At 46.1% G+C, this 19,593-nt stretch overlaps 1 protein-coding gene across 8 annotated transcripts in view; it reads left to right on the top strand.

The window, feature by feature from the left end:
• EFCAB6 (EF-hand calcium binding domain 6) overlaps positions 1–19,593 on the top strand; it is a 274,102-nt gene that overhangs the window by 135,668 nt on the left and 118,841 nt on the right. For all 8 annotated transcript variants that reach the window (XR_012515451.1, XM_074390943.1, XM_074390946.1 and 5 more), the window contains 4 exons: positions 2,051–2,110; positions 2,222–2,382; positions 8,224–8,397; positions 10,636–10,804. Coding sequence is in view for 7 of the 8 variants with exons in the window: in XM_074390943.1 (XP_074247044.1) it covers positions 2,051–2,110; positions 2,222–2,382; positions 8,224–8,397; positions 10,636–10,804 (564 nt within the window). In the remaining variant the exon portion in view is untranslated. The remainder of the gene's footprint in view (positions 1–2,050; positions 2,111–2,221; positions 2,383–8,223; positions 8,398–10,635; positions 10,805–19,593) is intronic.

Below are 19,593 nucleotides of genomic sequence, written 5' to 3'. Positions count from 1 at the left end.
CGGCCACCCCTACCAGTGCTTAGCATGTGCTGCATCTGCTGCCCGGGATTCCTTCCAGCGCCTCATAACCTCTGTTACCACTTCCAGAGCTCAGTGCCCCGGAGCCCTCCCAGCCTCAGAGTCAACGTTCGTGGCCTGATGTTGTCCTGACTCCACAAAGGCAGAGGCCTTGCTGTCATCACTGCCCATTGTACTGTCGGGGACAGCCAGTGTCAGCCACACTCACACAATTTATTGAATGAGTAAATTAACATGAATGAAGGAATTGGAAAAATTAGAAAACACAGATGTGCAATAGACAAAAAAATCACCACGAATTCTAACACTGAAGCATTGTTATTTACTGTTATACTTTGCTGTATGTTCCTCCAAATCCATATACATACACACCCATACTTGTGTTTCTTAAAAACAGCTTTATTGAGGTGATACTCAAAAACTGTACGTATTTAACATACGCAGTTTGATGAGTTTGAATATACACTTCTGTAGATTGTAGCTATTTTATTTAAAAACAAGCCCATATAATGACTTGTTAGCCTATATTGTCACTTATGGACATACTGTTAACACTTCATATCAATAAAAGTTCTGCTATTTAATTTAATTTTATTTATTTTAGAGACAGAGTCTCGCTCTGTCCCCCAGGCTGGAGTGCAGTGATGCAATCTCAGCTCACTGCAACCTCCACTTCCTGGGTTCAAACAATTCTCCTGCCTCAGCCTCCCGAGTGCGGGGATTACAGGCACCCACCACCGTGCCCGGCTAATTTTTGTATTTTTAGTATAGGCAGTGTTTCACCATGTTGGCCAGGCTGGTCCCAAACTCCTGATTTCAGGCGGTCTGCCCGTCTCAGCCTCCCAAAGTGCTGGGATTACAAGCTTGAGCCACTGTGCACAGCCTGCTATGTAATTTTAAAAGATACTAAGTAACTATTATAATTTGGATGTTCATTTATTTTTTATTTTTAAAATTTTGCTGCAATAAGCATCTTGGCACTGGCTTTTTCGTATCACTCTATGATTATTTAGTACAAATTTCAAGAACTGGAATTAAAGAATATGTTTTATTCTATTGATATTTTAATAGTTTTTAAAGGGAATGATATATATATATATAGTACAGAATGCCAAGGACGCAGGAGGTGACGCAGTGAAAGGAAGTTTTTCCTTAGCCAGCCCCGAGCTGCGGTCCGCCTCCCCAGCAGCAGCCTTCATTGCTGTAGAGTCTGTAAATTATCAGATTGTCAAATCGTATCCAAATGTACCTTAAGGCAAAAATATCTTCCAGAAAGTTAGATGAATTTACACTGCCACCATTTCGGAAACCCCCACCCCCAAACAGAAGGCAGTTTGCTTACTTGTGCGTTTTTTGCCATCCTGAGAGGCAAAAATGCATCTCGTTATTCTTCTACTTTGCATTTATGTAATTTCTAGGTGATAGGTTTTTTCATGTTTATTGCACTTTTCTTTAAGTGAAAGTTAAATTTTTTTTAACTTTCATGTTAAGTTCAGGGCTGCAAGTGCAGGTTTGTTATGCAGGTAAACTTGTGTCATGGGGGTTTATTGTACAGATTATTTCATCACCCAGGTATTAAGCCTAGTATCCATTAATTATATTTTTCCTGATCCTCTCTGTCCTCCCAACCCTCACCCTCATTCTCCTGAGGGTGAAAATTCTCCAGAATTCTCAAGTGTGCATTGTTCCCCTCTGTGTGTCCATGTGTTCTCATCATGTATCTCCCACTTATAAGTGAGAACACTGGTATTCCATTTTCTGTTCCTGTGTTAGCTTGCTAAGGGTACTGGCCTCCAGCTCCGTCTGTCTCTGCAAAGATCTCATTTTTTTTTTATGTCTGCGTCGTATTTCAAGTTAAGTGTTATAATCCTTATTTTCAGGTGGGTATTAGAGGGCAGACTCAGTTGTTCAAGGTCTCAAAGCTAATGGCTGATTAAGGATAGAGCAGGGATTCAAGTCCGGGTCCACCTGCCTCCAAAGCTCCTAATGACATGAATGGCATTTATTTATATACCTTCTCTTTCCCAATTAGATGAGAAAAAAATCTCCCTGTACAGACACGAAGACACCTCTCCTCCTGGCCTGGGATTCAGTAAGTAACACTTGCCTTCTTTCTGTGGGCAGCTTCCTATGTGGTTGGGGGTTACTGTTTCAAGAGGTTACAGAAGTACAGCTTAGGAAATATGTTTGCTTTTTATGTTAGGTGGAAGAAGTTGTCCACGATACAATTGCTAAGAACCTACAAGCTTTTTACAACATACTATGCTCATATGACCGTGGAGACACGGGGCTCATTGGCCGAAATAATTTCAAGAAAATCATGCACGTATTCTGCCCATTTTTAACGAACGCACATTTCATAAAGTAAGTTTTTCCTAACAACATTCATTCATGTCTTTCTTTCACAAGGCCTGCTCCATGATTCCAAGCCTTTTTCTATGTGTTTTTGAAATATTAATAGGTAATATTGATAATAACTGCTACTCACTGAATCGTTGCTAAGCACTGGAGGTTGCTTGAGAGTCTGACGTACGTTGTAGCCGTGTACAGGTAGCTAGTGTTAGTCCTTTCTACAGACCGAGAAACGGAGGTCTGGAGAAGTTCAATACTCACTCCAAGTCACACAGCTGGTGAGTTGAGAGACCTTCATTCCCCACTGATTGATTCCTGAGCTCTCTTTTTTCTTCTTTTCTTGCAAGCAAGTATCTTTCCTCTATTTTTTTTTTTTTTAGTAATATCTTGTAAAGTATTGCTCAAGATGCAAAGATTTCATCTCAACTCTTGTTGAGTTGAGACATTTTGTGTACGTGAGTTGCAGTGGTTAAATATGTTGCATTCTGATAGAGCGTTGTTAGCAAGAGCTTCAGGTAGTTTTGAAACCACAGTGATCAAATAATGATAACGGAGCCATTTGATGATACACAGTCAACTATTATTGCAGACCAGTCATGGTTAAGACAGAATAAAGTTCTAGACACTTCATTTCTGGGCCAATAAATGTGATCATTGGACCACAGCTGATGAGTGCCCGGGGCTCACTTCTCCCCACGCTGGCACAGGCTGCAGGGCTGGGGAGGAGGAAGTCCGTGCTCTAGTCTTTTTACTGTTTCACCTTCCAGCGTGTTTGGCTGTGGTTGGCTATCCCATAAACAGTATCTTGAATTACATTTTTGTATCACTTCAGTTTCAAACTTCATTTGTAATGGACAAGCCAAAGCTGGAAGGGGACCGATGTCAGATGTTAGATGGCTGAGTGGGGGTGGGAAGACAGCGAAGACAGCCTCCCTCAGACCCGTCTCGGTCTCCTCCCTCTGATCTCTCTCCCCCTCCCCACATCTCCCCTTGGGACACAGAGCCTGGCTGCTTCCCTTGAGGTCCTTTTGCAGAAGACCTTGAGAACTGACCGCTGGAAACCCCACCGGTCTGTGGAGGACAGTGCCTCCCTTGTCACCACCTGAGTGTCCTGCCGTCCGCTCAGACCTGCTCTTGAAGAGCTGAGACCCGGATGACCGTAGCCGTGCAGGCCAGGGTTTCCCGAGGCGAGGGCAATGATTCGGGCAGTAACAGGGTTTCCCGAGGTGAGGGCAGTGATTCGGGCAGTGACTTTGGAGGAAATCGAATCACAGGGAAGAAAGTTATTCTGTCTTCAAGGATTCTAACCATCCTTCTTGTTGATTTTGTTTACACTACATTGATTTGCACAAGTGGACCTACTGGTAGTTAGCGGTCACTCAAGCCTCTTTTCTGTGAACATTCATGATTCCTAACCTATTTTTTAAAAGGTTGGTTTTTGTAGGAAGAGGAGGATTTAGTAAGAGGAGGGGTAAGGCAAAGGCTTCGCTATCAGGAGGGGCTTGGTGTGTCTGGCTCGAACATTTGCATTTTATCCAGTTCTTATTGAATGTTGGTAGAAAGACCAGTTTGCTGGAATATGGAAAAAACACTGGAATGGGGAGAAACGGTGAGATTGCAAGTTGAAAGAGGGTTCTAGAGAGTTCAGGTGAGAGACGGCGAGGGCCTGCACTGAGCAGTGGCCCGGCGGGAAAAGAAATGAGGCCACATGCCACCTCGCTGTGTGTGTGTGTGTGGGAAGGGTTCGGCTACTCTTGGCCTTTGTCTGGACTGGTTGGGCCATTCTCTCACGCCTTCACTGAGCCTTTCATTCAGTGAACATCAGAGAGTGCCTCCTGCATACAGGCTCTCCCAGGTAATAGGCTTACACGATCCCTGCATTTCCAAGGTGGTCTAGAGTAGAGGGAAAGAGCTGCAGACAAACCCAGCACGGCACTGAAGTGCTGCAGCACCTGTGTGCTTGGTGCTTCCGTGGAGGAGGAATGCTCGCTGACAGTGGGGTGACCAGGAGCAGGTGGTGCAGATTGCAGGGAAGCTTCCCAGGGACGTGGTGCTTGAGTCTAGAGAAAAAAAAAGGAAGGGGATTTCAGGATATGGGATGCCAGAGGAAAGCCCAGAGGGCCGGAGGAAACTAGCATACTCCAGTCAAGTCACCCTGCATGGGGCATTCAGGGACTGGCAGGTCAGACATGACAAGTGGAGTGGGATGTTTTTCAGGAGAAGAGCAGTAGGGGGTCGATGCCAGGGGGACAGGCAGGGCCCAGCACGGGTTACATATCCCCATCCTGCGGCCTCAGGATTCATCCAGCAGGGCGCTAGGTCTCTACATTTTAATTTCCCCTTTTAAAAATTTTTATTAATTTTAAAAGAAGGCTTTTCTTGCTGCTCTACGTGGAAAACAGCACCACTCACCATAAGGAGGTAATCAGAAGATTGGGTGTCATGAGAACAACAGGGTTCCATCCTAGTGGGAGGTCTCTGTCTGCCAAAGGTTTCGAGCATGGGGCTTGCTATGACTTCGTTAAAATGTAGGTTGGGAAGTACAAAAAATATGAGCTGTGTTAGACATCACTCAAAGTAACAGAAATGCAAACGTGCCAGCGTGCATTCAAAGTCGTGCTCAGTGCCGACTGGAAGTGGCGTGTCGACGCTCTCGAGTGGGCTGAGGTGGGAGACAGCCCCTTTTTGGGAGTGAGTTTGGTGTAACAACGGACCTCCGGTTTGTCTCTGCCGCTCTTCCAGGAACAGAGATCATGGCCACATCTGGGGACTCAGGACACATCTTGGACTTGCCAGTGCTGTGGGTTAGGGTCGGGTGAGAAGGACCCAAGGAGGCCTCTGCGTTTCTGGCTTGAGCAGCTGGGTATTTGGGATTGTCGTTGAGACAGGGTGACTGGGAGAGGAACAGTGTCAGAAGTGAACATCAGAAGTTTTATCTTGGATGCATTGACTTGGAGAGGAGATTGGTGACATGTCACCAGCTAGAGTGGGCGGTTCTGTATCCCCACCTCAATCTCACGTTGAATTGTAGTCCTCCATGTCAGAGGAGGGGCCTGGTGGGAGGTGATCGAATCCTAGGGGTGGGCTTTCTGCCTTGCTGCTCCTGGGATCGATTTCTTAGGAGACGTGGTCACTTGAAAGCGTGTAGCACGTCCCACTTCTCTCTTGCTTGCTTCTGCTTTGCTTTCTGCCGTGATGGTAAGTTTCCTGAGGCTTCCGCAGAAGCAGAGCCTGCACCGCCAGTAGAACTGTGAGCCAATTAAACCTCTTTGCTTTACAAATTACAGTCTTTCTAGAAGTGTGTGAAAGGACCACTGTAGGCGGTCGCTCCGTCCCCCTCCCCATCTCACCCCACAGTTTCTCTCTAGCCACCGGCTGCATTTGTCATGCCTCTGGTTCTTTATGCGTGTGTGTTCATCACCTGTGTCACTCGCCAAGGACGTAGAAGGCAGGGGCTTCGTCTGTCTCTTTTGCTCCTGAAGCCCCAGTACCTAGGGGTGGAACAATGTCTGGGACATGATTGGGGCTTCCTAAATATTGTGTGAGTGAATGAATGAATAAAGGAAATCTAATGGGTTGATCATGTAGGCAGTTGGGTATTAGACACAGAGCCTTCTCCAATCCATTCTCCATGATGTAGCCACACTTTGTCTGTCTAAACTACAAATCTGATCATGTTAAACCTTTGCTTAAAACACCTTACAGTCCCATTGCCATTAGGAACCATGCGGAGGCTTCCCACGCCCTCTCAGTGCCTCTCACCTGTCGGGAGCTCAGACTGTGCAGCCAGGGGGCCTGGGGCAACTCCCGGCCCAGCCTTGAATTAGCTGTAAACATGGGCAAGCTATGTAGCCTCTCAGAGCCTCTATTTCTTCATCCAGATATTTCTTAACTGGAGTTGTGAGAAGGATCAAATGAGATCTTACACACAAAGCCTTACTACCTCAGGGCCAGGCATACGCTGAGGGCTCAGCCAGTGTTTGCTGCTGCCTCTGCTGCTGGTCTCAGCTCCAGCTATGTTGACCTGCTTTCCATTCCTGGAAAACACTGAGCTCTCTCTTGCCTCTGGGCATTTAGACCATCTTTCCCTGTGTTCCAAGTGAACAGTCTCTCCCAGCTGACCAAAGTTCAGTGAGGTAGGTGTTGTTCTGGTTTGTTCACAGTTGCAACAGTAGTTAGCACAGTGCTTCATACATAGCTACATGAATATTTATAGGAGCGATTGTAATCCTAGTGAGCACCTATTGAGCAAAGTACGGCTTCGGAGCTCATGCTCAGCCCCCAGCTATAGGCAGCTCATCGGAATGATGTCATAGTACTGTTATTACAGCTGCAGTTTATTAAGCACATATGCATAAAGCATGTCAGCCCCAGTGCTGAGAGCTTTACCTGGATTCTCCCACCTGATCATTACAGCAGTCCTCTGAGGTAGCTACTTTTATGATCTGCATTTCATAGATAAGGAAACTGAGGCACAGCAAGCGGAAGGAGGGTGCCCCAGGTCAGAGGTCCTCAGCACTTCTTGTCTCAGGACACTTTTATCCTCTGAAGAATTATCGAGGACCTCAAATGGTGTCTCTCATGTGGAGTATGTCATTATGTACTGTATCAGAAACTAAAATGAGACATTTTTAAAGTGTCGTTGCCAAAACAACTATACTTCCTTGCTGTGCTTTCATGTAGGCTCAGGGAAAGCTCTGGGATTTCAAAATAGCAGTTTGTTGAGTGATAATGAGGTTACAGCAGTTACAGCAAGTGTAACTGAAGGTCTCTAGTAGAGAGCCCTGTAGAAAGGCTGTACAAAAACTGAGTTAATCACTGAAAACTACTCCTGGTTCCTCACTTACACCCTCAGCCTACAACCTTAAAAATGTTAAAAAAAACACAACCTACGCAAGAATACATTTTGTCTGTGAACACGACCACCTATGTTGCCTCTTACTGACTTTACGACCACCTATGTTGCCTCTGATTGACTTTACATGCATAGAAGAACCAAGTGAAAAAGGGAAATCACACTCCAATGTTGATAGAAAAATAGTTCTGGCCATGCTGATGCTCTGGAGGCATCCTCAGACCACACTCTGTGAGCCCTTCAGTCATATGATTTTTATAATTCTTTATAATTTTATGATTTTCATAATATAATTTTTAATAATTCTTTCTTACGTTTACTGTATCTGCATTATGGTTTACTTTATACACAAGAAGCTGCACGTTTTTAAATGGTACAATGGATGAAATTCATCTTGTGTCAGCATCTATAAAACCCTCACAAGATATCAAATATTTTCCCCACCCCCAAAAATCTTCCACGTGCCCTTTAGCAATTCGTCATCACTTCCTCCCACCTCCGTGAAACCAGTGATTTGCTCTCTTTCATGATAGATTACTCAGTGTTTTCTAGGACTTTATGTATATGGAAGCACACAAGATATTCTGTTTTTTGTCTGGGTTTATTCACTAAGCATAACAATCTTGTGATTCATTCACTTTGTTTTCTGTATACCAACAGTTCTTTCCTTTTCACTGCCAAGTAGTATTCCATTGAATGGGTTTACCATAGTTTGTGTACACTTTCATCTCTTGATAGGCATAGGTTTGTTTTTAGTTTTTGGCTATTAAAAATAAAGCTGTATACGTAACGTTTGGCTGTTATGAATAAGGCTGTACATATTTGTGTAGACATGCATTTTCATTTCTCTTTGGTAAATGCCTTAGAGCGGTGATACCATTTTACGTTCCCACCAGCGGCAGATGAAAGCTGTAGCTACTTGCGTCTTCACCAACACTTGGCAGGATCCATCTTTTAGTTATTCTACTGAGTGCATTCTAATTATTTTTAAAATTCAGACTCTGCAGTAAGTTTCAGGACATTGCTTCAGGAAGAATCTTTTACAAGAAACTTTTGGCGCACGTAGGAATCGATGGCCCACCCACCGTCTCTCCAGTTCTCATTCCAAAGGACCAGCTGTCAAATGAACATTTACAAAAAGATGAGCAGCAGCAGCCAGGTCTTTCCAAGAGGTAAAAATCAAGCAAAATGAATGCACAGATCAAAACCACAGTGTCTGTTGTGGAATAAGGATTTAGTCACTATTTGTTGACTGAGTGTTTTAATATTTCATTTTTTAACTAAGAAAGATGGCACACTGGAAACAGTGATTAGAGTCAGGGAATTTTAGAGCAAGCAGAGATCTTAGGAACTATTGAATCTTCCTATTACATTTAGAAATTAAAACACTGATGTCTGAGAGGTTTGGGGACTTGGCTCAGAAGCTTAGTAGCTGGCCTGGGTCATGAATCTGGGATTCCTGACTCCCAGAGACAACCTGTAACTTCTCTGTTACTTAGCTGCATTCACATTTACTCTTTTCCAGAAACTTAGATTCTTTACCACCACTTAATTTTTATTGTAACACACATCCCTGAAACCAGTTAACATTTTCTAATACGAATGATAGAATGATTAAAATGATTTCCAAATTGAATTGTAACAATAAAACATACTTAGTAAATCTATAAAAAATTAGACTGATGAATATTCTAGCTCTTCTTCATTTTAAAAAATAAAAGTTTAGTTTAATGAAAAGATATTATTTTAACTTGCTCATTCATAGCTTATAATAAATTCATAATGAAAGGTAAAATGTGGAACTATTCAGCAGACTTCACTTTGTCATAGCCCTTTTAAAAGTTCTTAAGAGCAATGGGAATATTTTAATGATATGCTAATTAAATTTGAATACCTGGGCTTTTCAGTAGTAGCAGCTTTTATAAATGGGCATAAAGATGGTATTTTAAGAGACAGGTTAAATATTCCATGATAAGATATGTCTGCTTCCTAAAACTGGTGAAAGAAGCAATGGCAATTAAACATTTCATAAAATGTAGCTTTCCTGGGGAGCTCTTAAAAATCAAGAGGTGCAGCAGGGAAGGAATAGAAGTCCCATCTCCACAACTGTCTCAGAGCTGTTTCTTCCCCAAAAATATGGGGCCCAAGAGACTTCCAGAGAGCTGAGGAAATAACTATCCTCCAAACACCCACGTCCACACACTCAGACACATCCACACTTACACTCACAGAACAGCACATTCAATTCGTATTTTATAAATCAAGTTGATTTATGGAGCAACTGCGGGCTTCCCTTCATTTCCATGGATGCTTATGACTTCCTTGATCTAGTTACCACAAAATGGCCTATTTCTTTCATTTAAAGCTTTTTTAATGGGCTCTGACTTTAAATTTTTCCACTTTACAAAAGAATCCTTTTTCAACCATGTGTGCCCAGTCACATGCCACCTTCGGCCTGCTCAAAGCATAATTGAAAATCTCAAGGACAATAATGTTCTCTCCCTTCAAGTCCCCAACCCTGGCCTGCCACCATACGTGGGCTTTCACTTGGACACTGTGCTGGGGCCCTGCAGTACTGGCCCTGGAGCCTCCTAGCCAGGGGAGTATAAGAAACCCCTGAGTCACTCCACCATCCCCGCCAGGTAAACCCAGATGGTAAACCTTTTTTTTTTTCTTTTGTTTTTGAGACAGAGTGTTACTCTGTTGCCAGGCTGGAGTGCTGGAGTGCAGTTGCACAATCTCAGCCCACTACAACCTCCGCCTCCTGGGTCCAAGTGACTCTCCTGCCTCAGCCTCCCGGAGTAGCTGGGACTACAGGCACGCACCATCACGCCCAGCTAATTTTTGTATTTTTAGTTGAGATGGGGTTTCACCATGTTGGCCAGGATGGTCTCCCTCTCTTGACCTTGTGATCCACCCGCCTCGGCCCCGCAAAGTGCTGAGATTACAGGTATGAGCCACTGCCCCTGGCCTGGTAAACCTTTTTCTTTTCTTTTCTTTTTTTTTTTTTCCTTGAGATGGAGTTTTGCTCTTGTTACCCAGGCTGGAGTTCAATGGCGTGATCTCGGCCCACTACAACCCCCGCCTCCCAAGTTCAAGTGATTCTCCTGCCTCAGCCTCCCCAGTAGCTGGGATTACAGGCATGTGCCACCACACTCAGCTAATTTTATATTTTTAGTAGAGACAGTGTTTCCCGATACTGGTCAGGCTGATCTTGAACTCCTGACCTCAGGTGATCCACCCACCTTGGCCTCCCAAAGTGCTGGGATTACAGGCGTGAGCCACCGCACTGAGCCCCAGCCTGGTAAACCTTCTTCCTGTCATGAGTTACGTGGAAATGGGCGAGGTCTGGAGGAAGCACTCTGCCTGTGTCAGCTGACACCGGTCTAAACGCCTGCTTGTGATTTTAGAACCAAGGCCACTGGGGATCAAACCACCCCAACCAAGAAGATGACCAAAGAAGAAGTTATTGAAAAATTGAAAAACTGTATACAGCAGCAGGACGCAGCATTCAAAAGACGATTTCTTGACTTCAGCAAGGAGCCTAATGGAAAAATTAACATGCATGACTTTAAGAAGGTAGGAGAATGGGTTTCTCTTCGTTTCTTTCCTGCGAAAATTCAGTTGTTTTCTTAGATGAACATACTTTAAAGGACAATGGCTTATCCCAGGATGCAGCAGATCCATTTTTAGGCATCTTTCAACAATTTTAAAGGATTTTTTTTTGTTCTGGCCAAAAAATTGTCATTGGCAAATTCCTCAGAGCATACTTTCAATATGGATGTGACCAGCTTTTGGTATTTAAACTTTTACATATCAGAGGCATTTATTGACACATTGTTTGGCTATCTGCTCCCTACCTGGCGCTGTGCAAGTGGGGCAGCGTGCAGTGGGAGTACAAAGACGGCCCCCGCCTGCCAGTGGAGAGTTCCCAATCGCAGAGCTGTGGTTTGGTCCTCTAGACAGAAAGAAAAAAAAAACAATCTGGCAGTGAAATATGGGAAACTCAGAGTGCTGATTTGCATGTGCTTATGGGAACTGGTGAGTTTCTGCCAGAAAGGGCTCAGCTTGAAGGGTTCTGCATAGACTTCTCAGGAATTAATTTAAATGATTGCTTAAAATTCCTATTATGATCCCTCTAGCTAATCATCCTCAGCTATTTTTAAGGAAAGCATTTCAGTTAATATGTAGCAGTGTCCATGTGGACAAATTTAGAAGAAGGCAATGAAATATATTTCCAAGAAGAGAGTAATTACATTAGTGGCCCCTCCATCCGGTGCCTGCCCCACTGCCGGCCGTTGGAATGGGCTCTTTATGGGTCTTATTTCTAAGCCTCCAGACTGCAGTGTCACGGGGGAGCGTGGACTAGAGGAGGGAGCAGGGCTACAGGCACAGAAATGGGATTAGGTAGCTACTGAAACAGTCCAGACCCTCTCCCCTGCCCAGCCAGAACAAGACAAGATGTGGAGTCTTTTGTTGTCTAAGCATATGGGAAGGCCAGGAGAATAGATTCAAGAAAGACTCAGCAATAAGGGACTGAGGATAGGAAATGAGGGATAGGGGATAAAACATAAGGGAATAGGCTGTGCACGGTGGCTCATGCCTGTAATCCCAGCGCTTTCGGAGGCTGAGGCGGGTGGTTCACCTGAGGTCAGGAGTTCAAGACTAGCCTGGCCAACATGATGAAACACCGTCTCTACTAAAAATACAAAAATTAGGCGGGTGTGGTGTCATGCACCTGTAATCCCAGCTACTCCAGAAGCTGAGGCAGGCGAATCACTTACCCAGGAGGCGGAAGTTGCAGTGAGCTGAGATCGTGCCACTGTACTCTGGCTAGGCGACAGAGTGAGACTTAGTCTCAAAACAAACAAACAAACAAAACAAGAAATAAGGGAAGGGAATAAGGGAGGGGAAGTGTTCCCAGATTTCTGGTTTGGGGACCAGGTGGCCGATAACGAGTCACTGATGAGTTGAGAGCGATTTCAATGGAGTGAGTGGTAGCGATGGGAGTTGAATTTTACGGACTGAACACTGCGTGAGTGCGATGTGACTCCTCCGTTCCTGCCCGTGCAGGGCCCTTTGTCTTAGATTTTATTTCACCCTAAGCCAAATGGCACAGGTTCTTGGCCATAGTGCTTAATGATCTTGAACTCTCACAGTGCTCTGTGTTCCTGATTCTCAGAGTTGGATCCCATCCCTGGTCTGCCCCTGGTTTTTCAGAGCAGAAAGTGACTATCTTAGAGAAGTGGCAGCAGAGGGCAGCAAGGCAGGGACTAACACCCGTGGCCTGCGTTCCAGAGCGGCTTGTTACCTGCCCCAGCCTCCTGTCACCTGAGGGCAGCTTCAGGTCCTCAGCTCCCTTGCCGGTTTTTCAGGCTTCCGGTTGCACCTGCCATCGATAAACCAGCGTCTCCCGAGTTCGTGTCCCCGAGCCCCCTCCTGAATGTTAATCCCATGAACCTTCCTGCCCACCTGCCTTCTCCATGTGGGCAGAGCCAAAGAGGGTCTGTGTTCTCATCATGGGCACTCTGCCAGCATCCTTCCTGTTCTCAGTCAAAGCCAAAAACCTTTTTTTTCCCAGTTGCTCAGGCCTAAAATCTAGTCATCTTTACTGAGTCTGTCCTTCTTGTGCCCATGCCCAATTCACCAGCAAAGCCTGCTGGCTCCCTTCCAGATAGTTCCAGAATAGATGGCCCCACCTGCACTGCTCCCCCCACCCAGCATCTCTCATGGGGTTACCACCGCAGCCCCTTCACCGCCTCCCTGCTTCCACCCTGGCCGTGTGCAGTTCATTCTCAACCCAGCAGCCAAAGTGACCCCTCACGAGAGCCCACCGAGGGCCCCTCAAACACAAACTGGACCGAGCGTGTGTGGTCCAACCGCTGTGGCCTCTCTGACCTCAGCTCTGGTCACACTCCCTTTGCTCAACCAACTCCAGCCACATCAGCTTCCTCGCCCCTCAGACACAGGTTGGTCCTTCCTTGGCACTGGCCATGCCCTCTAGCTGGATCTCGGCTCCTTGGGTAACTCCTGAGTTCATATCCCAGAGCCCCCTCCTGATTGTCAATCTCATGCACCTACCTGCCTACCTGCCTTCTCCATGTGAGCACAGCCAAAGAAGGGCCATGTTCTCACCAAGGTTGCTCTGCCTACATCCTCTCCCCTCACCTCCTTCCAGTCTCTGCGCAACTGCTCTTCCTCCGCCAAGGCGACCCTGACGTTCCTGTTACAAATACAGCCCACCCTCCTCGCCTTCACCTCCTGCATCCTGTTTCCCGTCCACAGCCCCCATCCTGTGGATTGCACGGTACTGACCATGCCTATCCTTTGTTTCTGCATTCTGTCTGCTTGCTTGCCCTCCTCTGTTATAAAATACACTCCAAAGGTCGACATTGGGTCTCTTTTGTGTACTGATGCACGTGGCAGGGCCCAGGGAGCATGTACTGAACGAATGAGTGAGAGAGTGCTGAAGGAATGAGTGAGAGAGTGCTGAACGGATGAATGAGAGAGTACTGAATGAATGAGTGAGAGACTGCTGAACAAATGAATGAGAGAGTACTGAACGAATGAGTGAGAGACTGCTTGGCATCCCCAGTGCAACCCTAAATGAATGCCGCCCCGAGGACTGATGGACGTGGGCATTCCTAGATGAGAAGCCGCTTTGTACACCCGTCTGGAGTAGTGCCCTCCAAACCCTGTGCTCTTCTCTGCCCCATGAATTTCTCTGGGCTCTGGCTGACCCCAGGGTTCAGCTAACTGAACAGCTGACCCGCTGGCTTGTCCCATGGCAGCAACCAGCATGCTCCTACTGCTTCCCCTTGCCTATCTGCAGGCTTCTTGGAGACCTCCCTGCTGCCTGAAGGCAGCCCACAGGGAGGGCCGAGGAGAAGCAGAAGTCCAGAAAGGACTTTGCTGCAGTCAGTTTGGGCAGTTTTAACAAAGTGCCCTGGACTCTGGACTCAGCGGCTTACAGATAATGGAGATTTCTCTCTCACAATTCTGGAGGCCGGAAGTTCCGGCTCAGGGTGCCAGCATGCGGGGGCTCAGGTGAGGGCCCTAGTTTGGGTGACACACTGCAGACTTCTCACAGCAGCAGGAGGGCAATAGAGCTCGCTGGGGTCTCTTTTACAGGGCTCTAATCCCACTCACATTGGGGGTTAGGGTCTAGTCCGTAACAAACCAGTATGTAGGAAAAAACGTTTGTTGTGTTTTAACACAAAAAGTAACGATCAATTTGCGGTGAACACAGACCAGTTTTACGCTGGTTTTCCTCCTAGTGATTTGTGTGGCCTAACCTTTGGGAAAGTCCTCTTGTGATCATCCTCGAAGATCAAGAACTCTGGGGCAGTTTTCAGCTGTCAAGTCTACCATGGACCTGGGTTTGAACTTCATAAGCTGTAAAGCATGATGTAACTATAAATTGTCACCATTCCTGGCAGAGATTGTTTATAGGTTAGCATGAACAACTTTTTTCTACTGCTAGTGAAATCAGAGCCTGAAAAGTCCTGAGCTTATACAGTAGAAAGAAAGGATTTAGGCTAGACAGGATGCAAGGCTTCCCGACGATCACGGCTTGGGAACGAAGCATTTCAGTGGGACGGAAGCCTTTGGAATTGACTTCTCAAAAGATCTTTAAGTATAACAGACAACAGTAATTCTGTAATGGCAGGAACAGCAATAGTAATTAGGAAGATGGCGATGGTCACCATGGCTGGGATAATAACGGTGAAGGTGACGTGATGACTGCAGCTGCCACGGATTGAGCCCCTCCAATATGCAGGCACGGTGGAAGTTGCTTTACATGTTATTTCTACTCCTCACAGAGAGCCTGTAGGTATAGATGATACACGTTTCACAAACAAGGAGACCAAAGCTTAGCACCTATGATACTGGCTCCGTGCCGTTCTGCTGTGAAGCTGTTCAAGAACTTGGATTTGAAGTCATGTCTGTCTGTGTCAGACTCAGCCCCGTGCTGGGTGTAATGTGGGCCCAGCAGGTGTGAGATAGGCTTGCTGGATGTGAACAGGCTTGCAGGGTGTACTGCAGGCTTGCTGCGTGAAGTAGAGGCTTACTGGGTATAAGTCAGGCTTGCTGAGTAGACTGGGTTTGCTGAGTAATTGATGGCCGTGTGTTTCAAGGTAGCATCTGGCCTCAGAGTTTAGTGAGAAGGACATTCATTTTAATAACAATGCTTTTTCATTCTTCCTGTCGTTTGGTCACAGATATACAGTGTTCCTGCCCTTCTCTTCCCCCGATCTTGTGTGTAACACCAATTAGTATAGTGAGATGGTCGTGAAGGTTCGTCCCTGGGGAGGTGGGAGTGAAGGTCGATGTCACACACTTCAGTGTGCCTGCCTGAGCCTGCATGCTGTAGGCTGCACTTAGATGTTGGCCGGTAATGTCAAACTGTAAATTAGAAGTGCTAATTATTTATTTCCACCAGCCATCTCCTTCACTATGTCATGGCAGAAGGTGGCTGCCTACTCCAGATCAATGAGGGAGAATGGCAGAAATAGAGTCTCCAGGTGGCTAGGGTCCTTTGGGTCCTCAGATCCAAGTCTCTGCTCTGTTGCTGCTGAGATCACTGTCATAGGTCCTCACCACCATGGCCAGAAAGATTTTGTCTACTCTCTAAATTATTATTATTATTATTATTTTGAGATGAAGTCTCACTCTGTCACCCAGGCTGGAGTGCTGTGGCGTGATCTCAGCTCTCTGTGACCCTCGCCTCCCGGGTTCAAGCAGTTCTCCTGTCTCAGCCTCCCAAGTAGCTGGGACTACAAGTGCCCGGCTAATTTTTGTATTTTTAGAAGAGACCATTTTTCACCATATTGGTCAGGCTGGTCTTGAACTCCTGACCTCAGGTGATCCACCCACCTCAGCCTCCCGGAGTGCTGGGATTACAGGTGTGAGCCACCGCGCCTGGCCAACTCTATGAATCATATTTGTTAACTATTAATAAGACTTTGTCTTCTCCCCCTTTTCCTGTTTAACACAAGGCACAGCAGAGCTTCTGACTCGTGTGAGATGAGCAGGACAGCATGCCGCTAGTGCTGGTGGAGGCAGAGCTCCCCAGGGATGAACGAGCTCCGTGTGCTTTCCATGGTTGGGTGTGTGACGTCTGCTGTGAGGAGGGGAAGGGGAAGGGTGCTGTTCTTTCTGGAATTGTCCAGATCTGTTCTCGGTAGTTGGAATCATTTCTCACAACAACCCTGTGGTGCAGATTCCCTCTCCGGTCTCCGTTCGTTGCTCTGACTGTTGCACCTCATGTTCCCTCCTTTGGCACTTAACACAGTAGTGTTCTGAACTTCTCTACCAAAGAAAATGGTGCTCTTTGACTTTTTAAAATTAATTTATATTTAGAGGCAGGACCTCACTTTGTCTTCCAGGCTGCAGTGCAGTGGTGCAGTTATACTCACTGCAGCCTCAATCTCTTGTGTTCAAGTGATCCTCTCACGTTAGCCTCCAAAGTAGCTGGAAGTACAGGTGCACACCACCACGTCTGAAGAATGTTTTGTAGAGATGAGGTCCCACTATGTTGCCCCAGCCGCTCTTGAACTCCTGGGCTCAAGAAATCCTCTGATGTTGGCTTCCCAACGTGCTGGGATTACAGGTGTGAGCCACTGCGCCCAAGCCAACTCTTACTTATTTTTAAATGTGTCATTTTATGTAAATGTGTCATTTATGTAAGTCCAAACTGGTGAAGTTGCAAGAAAACTTTAGGGGGATCTGGAACCTGCATATTCTTTCTCTGAATACTTTCTCTTCCCCTCTCCCTTTTCTTCATATGCTGAATTAGCAGAAAACCCACAAAACAGTGGTTTAAATAAGAGAGGTGGTTATTTTTGTCTTTGAGAACAGGAGTCCAGATACTGCTGCTACAAGGCCAGTGCCACATGTCATCAGACACCCTGGTGCTTTTAGCTTTCCACAGTTCCAGGTACGTCTTCATGCATGCAGGCTAGCTGCCAGAGCCCCAGCCACTCCAGCTGTGTGAGGCACCAAGATGGGGAGGTGTGAAAGGCAAGGCACTTGAGCCAGCCAGGTCTTTCTTTTATAAAGGTTCTTTCTTAGACGCTCCTCTCAGCAGTTGGCTCCCACATTTTATTGACTGGGACTGCATTATGTGGCCATACCTAAAATCTATAAGGGGGGTTGGGAAATGTGTGTGTGTGTGTGTGTGTGTGTGTGTGTATACACACACAAATATGTATATTTTATATCTATATAAAAAATTTGGAGCTGAGTATATCACTAGTATGGAGAAAGCAAGGTTGTGGTTCTATGGGAGAAGGAGAAAACATATATTAGGTAGGCAGACTTAACTGTCTGCCACCCTTTGTCTCAGTAGGCATTTTGAGGGTGTCTGTTGTGCACTTAGCATGGCAGCAGGCACATGGGGAATGGGGATGAAGCAAAAGGTGCAGTTTCTGACACCAGGGGACATGATTTTGTTGATTTGGGCCAGTGACCCATGGGAACAGAACATGACAAAATACCCAAGGACACATGGGCTAAGATTAGTCTAATTGAGTCATTAGACTAATTGAGCTGTACAATCTATCAGGAATTTGAGTGTCGCTTTATAATCCCAGCCTCCTGTAATTGACTGTGCCTGATTTCTTCGCTCTCCATGAACACAATGGACATTGTTCAGCTCACTGTTGTTCTTAGTCCCACCCCTGGGGACCCTGCCTCAGCCTCTGGAGAGCTCGTCGGCAAGCTTGCTCAGGGCCCCTGCCGCGCGCAGTAGGGAGCCGGAGTCTGGAGCAGCCCAACCCGGTGTCCCAGATTTCAGCTTCCTTCCTTGCCGAGTTCGGGAAGGAAAACCAGTCATGACTTGAGCCCACTCGGGCCACATAACTCACAGTGAAGCTGTGGCCTCTGCTTGGACCAACCCAGTTTCTCTGTTTAACGTCCACCTCCACAGTCACCAGCTGTTCACACGTCCCGAGGTCGCCTCTAAAATGTTCCCCCGCCTTGGAGATTTGGTCCCTTTAGTCCTCATTGCTCTCTGAGTTCTCTGATGCCTTTTATTTTATTTTATTTGTTTGAGACAGAGTTTCACTCTTTTGTCCAGGCTGGAGTGAAGTGGCACGATCTCAGCTCACTGTAAACCTCCGCTCCCTGGGTTCAAGCAATTCTCCTGCCTCCGCCTCCCCAGTAGCTGGGATTACAGGTGTCCACCATGCCTGGCTAATTTTTGTATTTTTAGTAGTTATGGAGTTTCACCATGTTGGTCAGGCTGGTATGAAACCCCTGAACTCAGGTGATCCCCCCACCTCAGCCTCCCACAGTGGTGGGATGACAGGCGTGAGTCACCGTACCTGGACCCTTACCACATTTGTGTGGGGTTACTCAATTAACTGATGAGTGAAGTGTGTTCGGTAAGCTCTTCTATCTGATTGTAGATTTGTCTAGTGAGATCCTGTTTTAATTGTGTTGATTGTTATTCACTTTGAAGCTAATTACTGGGAACAAACAAATTTCGAACTGCCCACCATTCCCATGGACTGTTTCCTGTATCATTGGGACAGAACTTTCCTGACACAGAATGCCATGTGCCTCCGGCGGATGTTGTCTGGTAACAGCGTGGTCACTTCAGCGCTCCTTTGATGCGTGTTCACATGGCCTGTCCTTTCAGGTTACTTGTTGAGAGCAAGTGTCTTGTGGGCAGCATACAGCCAGTTAAAAAGAGTGCACCGTGATAGTCGGAGTCTTGCACTCGAAGTGTGTAGTCCGTTGTGTAGGTATTTAATCATCTACGTACTTGGCTTTATGTTCGTTGTATGTTTTTTTCTATTTGATCCAGCTGTCTCATGTTCCTTTCTCTGTTCTTTGTTGCCTTCGTTTATCCAACTATATATATATTTTTTGAGACAGGGTCTCACTCTGTTGTGTTATTTCATTTTCCTCTCTTTTAGCTTATGAGCTGCTTCCTTCTTATATTCGTCTTAATAGAAGCTGCACGAGAGACTGTGACAGGGAGCTGGTGTGACTGTTGTCAAATGTAAATTATTATTTACCACTTCCCTAACAATGCTGGATTTTACAAATACTGCATTTATCCCCTCATCTCTTTTGTGTGATAGTTGTTTTGCATTTTAATTTTGTATGTATTTATTTTATTGTATTTATTTATTTATTTATTTTTGAGACAGAGTCTTGCTCTGTCGCCCAGGCTGGAGTGCAGCGCTACAGTCTCGGCTCACCGCAACCCCCGCCTCGCAGGTTCAAGCGATTCTCCTGCCTCAGCCTCCCGAGCAGATGGGACTAGAGGCACGTGCCACCACGCCTGGCTAATCTGTGTGTTTTTAGTAGAGACAGGGTTTCCCCATGTTGGCCAGGCTGGTCTCGAACTCCTGACC

Source organism: Saimiri boliviensis, chromosome 21, assembly GCF_048565385.1.
Source record: "Saimiri boliviensis isolate mSaiBol1 chromosome 21, mSaiBol1.pri, whole genome shotgun sequence".
NCBI classification, from domain to species: Eukaryota; Metazoa; Chordata; class Mammalia; order Primates; family Cebidae; genus Saimiri; species Saimiri boliviensis.
The sequence above is the reverse complement of the archived record's forward strand: the minus strand, read 5'-3'. Positions and strand labels throughout refer to the sequence as shown.